Source organism: Coregonus lavaretus, assembly GCF_964263955.1.
Source record: "Coregonus lavaretus genome assembly, chromosome: 19".
NCBI classification, from domain to species: domain Eukaryota; kingdom Metazoa; phylum Chordata; class Actinopteri; order Salmoniformes; family Salmonidae; genus Coregonus; species Coregonus lavaretus.
In genome coordinates, this window is record NC_140006.1 from 17,949,547 (window position 1) to 17,960,130 (window position 10,584).

At 41.1% G+C, this 10,584-nt stretch overlaps 1 protein-coding gene across 1 annotated transcript; it reads left to right on the forward strand.

Moving 5' to 3' along the window:
- Positions 1-264: 264 nt before the first annotated feature.
- LOC311146894 (ADP-ribosylation factor 1-like) lies at positions 265-5,619 on the forward strand. Its single transcript, XM_084183521.1, has 5 exons — positions 265-341; positions 948-1,129; positions 1,320-1,430; positions 2,975-3,099; positions 3,274-5,619. Exons 2-5 carry the CDS (start codon positions 985-987, stop codon positions 3,433-3,435), a joined length of 543 nt encoding a protein of 180 aa, XP_084039647.1. The 5' UTR covers positions 265-341; positions 948-984; the 3' UTR covers positions 3,436-5,619.
- Positions 5,620-10,584: the final 4,965 nt, after the last annotated feature.

Below are 10,584 nucleotides of genomic sequence, written 5' to 3' on the forward strand. Positions count from 1 at the left end.
CACTCATAACAACCTAAGCATTACAAAACGTATATTTGATCAAATAAACGAGTAACAAATAAGCCATTCGATATTTGGTTGACCAAATTCGACACTCATTGATCTCCATACAAAAACTCCTTGCTTGGTGAGCGAAAAAAACAGAAAAACGCCTTCTGCTGGAGAAGACAGATTGTAGGCCGAGTTATCCCTCTCTCTTCCCCTCATCCTCTCTGGCCATATGCCAAAGTCTCTGTTTCGGCTGTTTCACGGAAGTAATTCTGGAAGCTGTGACGTGGCCAAATAATAATCGCCATCTTGAGGAAGGAAACGCCTTGAAGAGGAAAGAATTGAAAACAACTGTAATTTATACTCTTGATGTTTGAATATGATAATAGTCATATTTCAAATCGTTTTTTAGCTGCTAAGTAGCTATATAACGTAAAATTGTATAATTTCCTGGTGTCTAGCTAGTTAAAAAGTTCTGGAAAAAAACTTGCCAGATGGCTGGCTAGGCTAACTTAGCTGGGCGCCACTTGCTAACGCTAGCAAAACATCCAGCTAGCTAGCTTAGTAGAGCGCTAACTTATAGCTAGTCAATCATCTTTCGATATAGCCATTTGTGTAATTTCAAATCACTGCAAGACAGTTTTGTACACGACGGTTATCTTCCTTTATCTAATTGGCTAGTATATAAATTATTTGTATAACGCTAGATAGTTAACGTTACCTAACTAACAGTTGACGCTAGCTAATGTTTGCTACATGGTTAGTTAAATTCTAACTAGAAGCTAGTTAGCTAGCTATCTTGCTAGCTTAAAAAAATAACTTGTCAGCAAGCTTCTAAACTAGGCATATTAAACAACTCATAATTGCTTAAAATATGGGTTAACCTATAATTGGCAGCGCACAAATACACACTGACTGTTACAAATCTGATTGGTTTTTGTCTTGTTGTTCTCATCTAGTTTTCCTTCTGCCAAAGTTGAATCCCTCATCTTCACTATGGGGAATTTATTTGCAAGCCTCTTTAAAGCATTTGGCAAGAAAGAGATGAGGATCCTCATGGTGGGTCTCGATGCTGCTGGTAAAACAACAATCCTGTACAAGTTAAAACTTGGGGAAATTGTAACTACCATTCCAACTATAGGTAAGTAGTAGTACTGGTGGTATGTAGGCCTAAATGTTGTCAGCCCAGTTTGTATGTATATTATATTTTGTGTAACAATGAGACTTAAAATGTTTTATTAGAAACAACACAATTAATTCCCCCTGGACATGTTCATGTGTTGCCTCAAATAGGTTGGACAGGTTATTAATATCTTCTCTCCTCCACTCAGGTTTTAATGTCGAGACAGTCGAGTACAAGAACATAAGTTTTACAGTGTGGGATGTAGGCGGCCAAGACAAAATTCGACCGTTGTGGCGTCATTACTTCCAGAACACAAAGGGTAAGTTGTGTGCAGACAGCAAGTCATTTCACTCCTGTCAAAGGGGGCCAACAGACTAGAGCAGCGCTTGGCATTAACTTTTTAGGCCAATTTTTTTTTGTACTTGTCCAAAAGCTCAAGTCACTTGCCCATTGTATGATGCAAGGCACCACTTAAAAAAATAAAATGCATTACTATCTTTATTACCATAGAGAATCAGACAAAAATGTAGGCTACACTTATGCTTTGCATATTCAAGCTTGTCTCAAAATACAGCAATGCCCCTTTAAGGCTATCCTGGAGGATGGTTTGCCACCCTTGGTAGCCTATAAAATATTGCAACATTACAAGTACAACCAAATACTTTTTATGTCTTTATAAAATAATACCCTCCAGGGCTCGAAATTAAGGGCGTCTGGTCATAAAAATGATGAATATGGTTCAATACAGACTCTGGGACAGTTATGGGACGATAGATCCAAAATCCATACAACCACTTAAAAAATGTAAAAGCAATGAGGCTGATGCAACAGATCAGACCATTTAGCTTAAAATGTTGATAAAGTTTTATTTCTTCATATTATAAGCTAAACAATGCACACATGGCTGTAGACTACACGCGAATGTTCCAAAATGCAATTAGCGGGAAAATACTTGTCCTCAAAAGCACACCTCACGCGTGAGCGGTTTCATCTGACCAAGATGAAAATACAATTTTGAAAATAAGAGGCTAGATATAAAGATGCATCAACTGGCATGGGTTACTAATATGACTAGGATTATGCCTTTGGCTGCTGGACAATAAAATCATGTTGATTTGAAAACCAATAGAACATGAGAAAAATGCTGGTTTCAATGGCATATTAAGTGTTTATAAAATAATTCCCTCAACATGACTATGGTCATATTTTGGCTGGGCTACTTTGAAACAAGGTAAGACATGCTTCATAAAATGACATAAAACGTCCAGGTTTTAAACAATTACGTTTATGGTTAAATAGTTTCAAAATGCTGACCGCCTCCGCTCAGATTCAAGGTGGGTGATGTGCGGTGCGCAACAGGCACTGTCCTTCACTCTCCGGTCTTGTGACCATTTGATCTGAATTAACCGTGCCTCGAGTATGTCAACAGAATCATGCCTTTAGACGTTAATGTTAATTATCCTTTATTATATTTGTCAAACATGACTGTCTTTTAACCTATATTTATGTAATTAAATGTCTCATTAAAGTTTGGCTACATTTTCTGGCACCTCCCTTATGTCAGCATTGGTTTGGGCATATCACCTACATTTTGACATGTAGGCCTTTTTATTTGTGTACATGGAAAAATAGATTTGAATAGTGTTCTAATGTTAGCCCCTCTGATCGGAGTAGGCTAATTGTTTGATATTGTGATTATTATTTTTTTACTTGTCCATTCGGACAACTTACATCTATATTCTTCTTGTCCAACATTTTTTTTTTTAACTTGTCCTGTACAAGAGGGCAAGCATTCATGTCGAGCCCTTTAGAGGCAAGTCAGGTGACTCAATGCTCATGTTTTTCTCTCTGGGTGTTTTTCAGGTCTCATCTTCGTTGTGGACAGCAATGACAGAGAGCGAGTGAACGAAGCCCGTGAGGAACTGATGAGAATGTTGGCAGAGGACGAACTACGAGAGGCAGTCTTATTAGTATTCGCTAACAAACAGGTATCCTACATTTTTCACCTCAATTATCCAGTATATGACGCCTAAAAGCAGCTGACTTGCTTTATTTGTCTTAATAATATAGAAATGACTATATACACCCCTGTAATATACTTTGGATGTCCTTCCTTCCCTGGCTTGGCTTTTGTCTCATAATGGGAAAATGTCTCTTTTCAGGACCTCCCAAATGCTATGAATGCGGCCGAAATCACAGACAAGCTGGGACTGCACTCCCTCCGCCATAGAAACTGGTACATCCAGGCCACCTGTGCCACCAGCGGAGACGGTCTCTATGAAGGACTGGATTGGTTGTCTAATCAGTTAAAAAACCAGAAATAGGCCTAATCATCATCCACTGTCCTCCTCAACTCACATATACCTTATTCACACTATCCTGCCGACCCAAACCGTACAGTGGCTCGGATGATTTCCTTCCACATTGTCATTTCCAGCAAGGTTCTAGCAACTGTGGTAGATGAGTAACCAGGCCGATGCAGTACGGCTCAGTTTGGCTCGGCTTAGTAGTGTGAAAAGGGTAACACTATCTTCTCTCTATCCTTGCTTTGTACTCTTCTGATGTTGCAAATTGAGCTACATTTGTCAAAACGTACCTACTCGAATGATGCCCTCATTTCTCATCTCTAGTTACAAGAATACACCATACGGGCCAGGGGGGGGATAATAACCCAATCTTGGAAAACTGTCAGGGTTTCTTATTTAATGTAAATAGTCTAGTTTTTTGGGGTTATGAGGCAGCTTATTGCACACTTACAAAAATCAACCTGGGTTATTTCCTTTTCTTGGCCCTTGGGCAGACATACTCGTGTGTAGTAAATGGAAAAGGGAGGCAAAAAAAATCATTCAACCAGCTATCATGGGACCCCATGTCTCAACCCTACATTTAATGACTTCTTTACGTTATACGTCAGCTGGTAATTTGTACTGTAAGGAGCGTTTCATTTATTTTTTTGGGGGGGGGGGTGGGATTCTGAATAATGCATACATGATGCACTACTTGAATCATTTATGGTTTAATACCTCTGAATGCTACAATATCCTGCTCCCCCAAAATACCATTTAGCAAAACACTGGCATTAACTAGTTGTACTGTGAGAATATTATTGAGATGAAGCCTAAAACAGAGGTCGGTGGGCTTCAAAGTCAAAAACTCTTGTCAACACTTACCAGCTTTTGTTGTATGTCCAGATCATGTTGAGAAGTGGCTGCCATGTAGAGTATGTTCCTCTGAATCTCATCATTCACCTGCTTTGTGATGAACAGAGGTGCTGTCTGGTCAGCATTGTTGGTATGACAGCGGCTCAGGTTAATAATAATGTGTACTGCCTTCGTCACAATGAGCCTGAATTTAATAGCAACAAAAGTGCAGGATGTGGTCTGTATGTTGGTCTTGTTGGTGAGCAACAAGTGCATGTTTGCGATTCACAGATTCTGCACAAATCAACAGATCTTCACAATGCCTGGAGAAGCAGAATTCCTTCCTGCCTATCCATTTGCTATAATAATCCCATATCCTGTGCAGAATCTAATATCTTGTACACACATTGATTGTCAGCGGGACTAGCTAATTGATTGTTTACATTTTTAGTCTGCACAAGCATTCTGTCGTTACCCCTCTTGTCAACTGCAGGTGCTCAAGGGTTGGGATGCCTTGATGTCCTCAACATCCACATCACAATGACTTAGCGCCACAACAACCCTATAATTGAAGGTGTATGCTATGTGATGCACTGGTATGACAAAACCGTTATAGGCCTACATTCTGATGTCCTGCATTAGCCTCGATCATGACCTAAAGGTGGTGTTTTCATGCCTTTTTATTGAGAATGATAAAAGTATATTAATCGTTTTGGAATGAGGCATGTATCATGTGTCAGTGGCAATAAGAAATCTGTTTTGAGCTCCACATTTTTAAACTTAGTGCTAGTATCTTATCTCCTTTACAGCTCATGTTGTCCTTGGCCATGTTCTGAGGTATACTTTTGTCCTCATGTCAAAAGAAACATGCTGTTCCGTTACGACCCTTTGAGCTTCTTATCAAAAGGTTTTGGGTGTTATTCCACCAGCTGGGCTGGGTTCGAATTGAAGGCAGTCAATTCAGGAAGTGAATTCAAAACTTGGAACTTGATTGTAATTAACTTCAAAAATGTAAAAACGTTTGAAATGAATAGCTTCTACTCCACAGTTTGAGAAGTCGTTGAAAATAGATGCTGTTTTTTCCAATTAAAAATTATTTAACTTCGCTTCCTGAATTGACTGCCTTTTAATTTGAATTGACCCCTGCCCTGTCCACCAGAGTGCTATGGAAATGTCTTAGTGTTTATTTTAAAGCAAGGCGTTGGATTAAAAAACCTCTTGATTTTAAACTGATTGTTTGAACCTTTGAAAACATTGTTAATCTCTTTAGCAAAACTGTCTAAACATGTATTTTTTTTTATGTAAAGTTATTTCAGCTTTCATTTTTTTGTGAGAAAAGCACTGTAATTAAAGCGATTAGAGAAAGTTTACATGTTCTGTTTCTCTTTGTGCAGTTAAGTGAAATATAAAATTGGATTTGAGCATGCTGACATTACATCATTAACCTCTATCTCCTTGAACTGTAACATTATCGGTCAACAGCAGATCAAACCAAGGAAGGCAACATGTATCTGAATGAATCTACCAACTGGCACTAAGCAAATATTGTATATTTCAGTTTACATATTTACTATTAGTTTTTTCCAACTGCTTACACACGTTTTCAAAACTCGACACACAATTCCCAAAACTGCACACACAAAATGCCTCACTTCTCCTTCAAAATGCCATAAACACATGTCAGAATGAAGCATTTGCATCAAATGGCAAACACTTATTTCATAATAGTACATTTTTGGATATACCATGTAAACACTTCTAAATCTAAAGCTCTTTGGTCTTTCATAGGCTTGTATCGACATTTCAATACAATGTTCTACAGTGAAAGTAATTGCTGAGAGGGGTAACAAGTATACTGTAAACACCAATGCAATGTAGAAACAGAAAATATTTATTAGGCCAAACATTACTGTTATATACAGTAGCATACAACAAAACCATAAACATATGTAAACCAAATGTATATTCTTTAGAATACAGTAAAGAACACAATTGTGTGTGTGGGGTCCCGGGGGTGGCAGTCCAGGAATTGGTAGGGGGTTTGGGGGGGCAGTCACCAGTGCTAAGCTACGCCTCATCTCTTCTCCGGGCTGGGTCTGGCCACAATACTCCGTCCACATCACAAGATACTTCCCTCGATGTTTGGCACGAGAAAACGTATCTCCTAGCATGGCGTATCCAACCTTGGATAGAGGCAACCTCTATGTCCCCACATGCGTCCTCCATTGCCTGGAGAAGCGGCATGCGGGCATAGGGTTGGCGATCATACACTTTCCAGCGCCAGGCTGAGAAGAATTCCTCTATGGGATTTAGAAAAGGTGAATATGGGGGTAGGTACAAAACTACAAATTGTGGATGAGTGGCAAACCAGTTTTGGACCAGAACAGCCCGGTGAAAACTAACATTGTCCCATATAACCACAAATCTAGCAGGCTCCTGATCTGGATCAGGGACAAGCATTGTGTAAATTGCAACCAGAAAAGTGAGCATATGGCCGGTGTTGTACGGACCCAGTGTGGCATTGTGATGGAGGACACATAGTTACATTACCCCCACGCTGTCCAGGGACATTGGTAATTGCCCTCTGTCCTATTACATTTCTTCCGCGCCGCCTGGTTTTGGTGAGGTTGAAGCCAACCTCATCCACATAAATAAATTCATGGCGAATTACATGTGCATCCATCTCCAATACTCTCTATAACAGACAAAAGGATATACAGATGAGTAAATATGGTATGTCTGAAGTACTGGAAGTAGTGTTGCATACATACCTCTACAAAGTAATGTCGCAGATTCTAAGACTGTCAGAGTTTCTCTCAAATGGCACCTTGTAAAGTTGTTTCATCGTCACTTAGTGCGGTTGGAGGATGCGTTGTATGGTCGACAGGCTTACAGCATTGAGTTGTTAAATATGGTGTCATTGTTCAAGATATGCTCTCTTATCTCTCGAATCCTAATTGCATTGTTGGCCAAAACCATATTTATAATTGCAGTCTCTTGTACATCTGTAAACAAGCATCCTCGTCCCCTCGTCCTCCATGATGTCTTTGCCTTTCCACTCTGTACAGAATTCAAACACAGTATGTGTTCAGCATAGGAACAGTAAACAATGTACAAAAAAAAATGTAGTACAGCATGATAACCAACCTCATTCATTCAATGCAGTGCAGTAAATGGATGGCTTAGAGTTACAAATGTTTATGCAATACTATGCAGTCATACGTAATTTACAGTACATTACTGTAATGCTAAAATAGTCATTAGATAGTTGCATACCTGTTCTCATTTCTGAAGGTTCGAATTATGGACGCCACTGTAAATCGACTCAAGTTGGGCTGGACTCTCAGTCCAGCCTCTCTCATGGTCAAACCATGGTTGATCACATGATCAACAAGTGTTGCCCTAATCTCATCAGAGATGGCTCTCCTTCCTTCTCTTCTTTGCCCTCGTCCTCTTCTTCCTCCTCTTCCAACTCTTCGTCTTTGAATTTGTCCTCGTTGTTGTCCCCTGCCTCTCCCTCCTACTCCTCTTGCTCTCTGTCCATTGTTGGCATCCATTGTTCAAAACAGGTAATCTGATACTACAGTAAAGCAGTGATTGGTTAGTGATCAGTTAAGCAATTAGTGTTTACATATGTGAGGAGTGTGTGTGTGACCTGGTGAATAAGTGTAGCATTTTGATTGGTTGTGTTTGGAAAAGGAAAGCAAGTCACTTCCTGTGAGATTTTTGTGTTTTAGGTAGAGAATTGTGTGTAGTGTTTTGAAAAAAGTGTTTTATGCAATTGACAACTGAGTCAAAGGCTGAGAAATAGCTTAAGGTTTTGGAGATTTGGTGTGTAGTTTTGCACTTTGAGTGAGAGGTTTCAAAAAATCGTGTGACATGAAAAGATTCTGTGTGTAAGCGGTTGGAAAAAACTGTAATAACTTCTAAGTTAGAAACTGGCCGTGCCCCATGCGTACAAGTTAAATCAAGCCTCTCTCCCCATTGACACAGTTTGAATTCAAAATGACTCCACGTCCTCTAAAAATGGACCTGGCCTGTACTTTGGTGTCACAGCTTCCTCCACTCTCTTGCCACTAATCCTCAATCACACCCAACTACTCTCACCCCATGACCTGGGACTAAGGGAGTGGGTTGGTCAAAGGTGATGACAGCCAACTAACCACCCAAAACTGGTATTGAATAAGTGATAAATGGAGATAGTGGGGCCTGTCCCTGTATGTCTGTTATGTTGGGGTCTGCACCGGGGGAGGGAGGCAATAATTGGGGAGCAATCTAGGACAACGCTCTTTCAGGTTGATTAGGCTGCCATGGTTAACGCAACCAAGCCTATAAAACATGGCAGGAGAGTATGGTAGAAGAGGGAGGGGCGGGACTCTCGGGTCCCTTAGAGGATGGCTTTGTCTCTGCCTCCTCTCCTGCTGGTCCATCAGCTTGGTTTGTGTGTGGTGGTCCTAACGGTACTCGGCCATATAAAGGACCAGCCTGGTTTTTTGCACTTTCCTTTGTGAATGCCTTGCTCTTTTTAGTGCACCCCCAGGTGCCAGCCAGCAGAATGCCCCTTTCAGAGCCAATTCAAGGCAAATGCAAACACTATACTCCATTATGACCACTGGAGTGCATTCCAATGGTATCTCACCACAGCCAGGGAGGCAGGGAGCTGAACCTAGAACAGAAAGGAGGGATGGGGACAAAGGAGTTCTGGCTTGATGGAGGAAAGAAAAGGAGCAAAGCTGCTGAGTAGTGCAGGAGGCACAGTGGGATGGAGAGATGTATTGGAGACCATAAGCATCAGAATGAGAGGATTTTCAACTGATGACCAAGAGAGACAAACCAAATAGGAGAGGAGACCAACAATTGTTGGCCCACGTATGTTTTTTTTGCTGGTGGTATGGGCAAGTGTGACACCAGAATTAAATATCTTGGACAGCAAAAGTTTTTGACAGTAACATAATTTCAGCACCAAGTACACATCTACTTATCTTGCTTTCAGTACTTACTAGTCCCTGATTTACTTGCATGAATAGTGGCAAAATGTCCTTCAATTTTGGTAGCTAGACTCAGATCATAAAATAAATTTGTGCTGGTTCAGAAAAAGATAACCAAGACACAAATTAAACAGATAAAAACGATGATCAGTTCAAGCAAGGTCACAAGCCTGCGGGTGGTTTGAGGAGTAGCCTACAGATTGACACACTGTTCTCAACCACAGCCCACTGAGTCCAGTCCAGAGGTACATGAGGACAGTCCATAGACCAGTCAAGCTGCTCGGCTGTGGACAAGAGGGCTCCTCTCCCTCTGCGTGTGTCTGATTGGGGGGTTAGGGGGAACTTAATCGTCCGAGTCTGTGTCATGGCGCCGCCTGTGGCTTTGTGTAGGAGCAGCAGGGGCTGCCTTGTAGCTAGCACGGTGACGGGGTACAGGGGACCCCTGTCGGAGGAGTCTGTGTCATGCCTCTGCTGGCGTCGTTGGGAGGAGGAGGGGTGGCGCTCGCCCTTTGGCCCCCCCCTTGAATGGCTGTCATGGGGTCTGGCTCCAGTCTGACTGAGGCATGATGGATTATGATGATGGTGGTCCTTTCTGCGCCTGAGGAGTAAAACACACACACACAAACAATCAATGATTGGGACTAGTAGGTGGGGGTCGAAGTAAGCTGTTGTGAGAGCTGGCTGAGGAAGATAAAGCAGAGATACACTTAATGTTATGATACAAACCTTTACCTCATCTATAGAGGATGATAACTATCTCGGTTCCATAGGAGAATAATAAATAAGGCCTCCCCCCGCCCCAACCCCAAACAACAAGATAAGCATTACATTGGCTGGATGATGCATTCACTCAGTTCAAATCAACCCTACACCCATTTTAAATTTCATAAGACTACCTCTTCCTGTTGCTAAACATCCGAAGACTCCTTTTTCATCACTGTCCTGTATTACCACAGAATTAAGCAGCTGGACACATTAACTGACATCCTTAGTAAGGGTAGCTACAACCTGTTCTATATTTCGACCAAGCATACAAAGTTTATGGTTGACAAAACTTTTCAAGTTTGGCACAAAAACTCAGCTTTTGAGATGGAACCAAAAACCAGCTTCACCTCCCTCTTCAACAGTGATTTAGCGCCCTCTAGTGCCAAAGGCAAGGACTTGTCTTGTAGCATTATTAGGACATTGGTGTTCAGTTTCTTGTGATAAATGTTGTATTATCATTTTAAAAAGGCATCAGGATAATATGTACAAATGACCTGCAGGTCTAAAAAGGCAGAAACATGCTAACCTTTTACTGTCACTGTCTGAATCTGAAGAGGAGGATGAGTCTCTTCTCTGAATC

Excerpts from the sequence above, each read along its gene's own strand:
- LOC311146894 (XM_084183521.1), top strand. The coding sequence starts at position 985 with ATGGGGAATTTATTTGCAAGCCTCTTTAAAGCATTTGGCAAGAAAGAG. Across the intron at positions 1,431-2,974 it reads TTACTTCCAGAACACAAAGG|GTCTCATCTTCGTTGTGGAC; the intron begins GTAAGTTGTGTG and ends GGTGTTTTTCAG. Across the intron at positions 3,100-3,273 it reads TAGTATTCGCTAACAAACAG|GACCTCCCAAATGCTATGAA; the intron begins GTATCCTACATT and ends GTCTCTTTTCAG.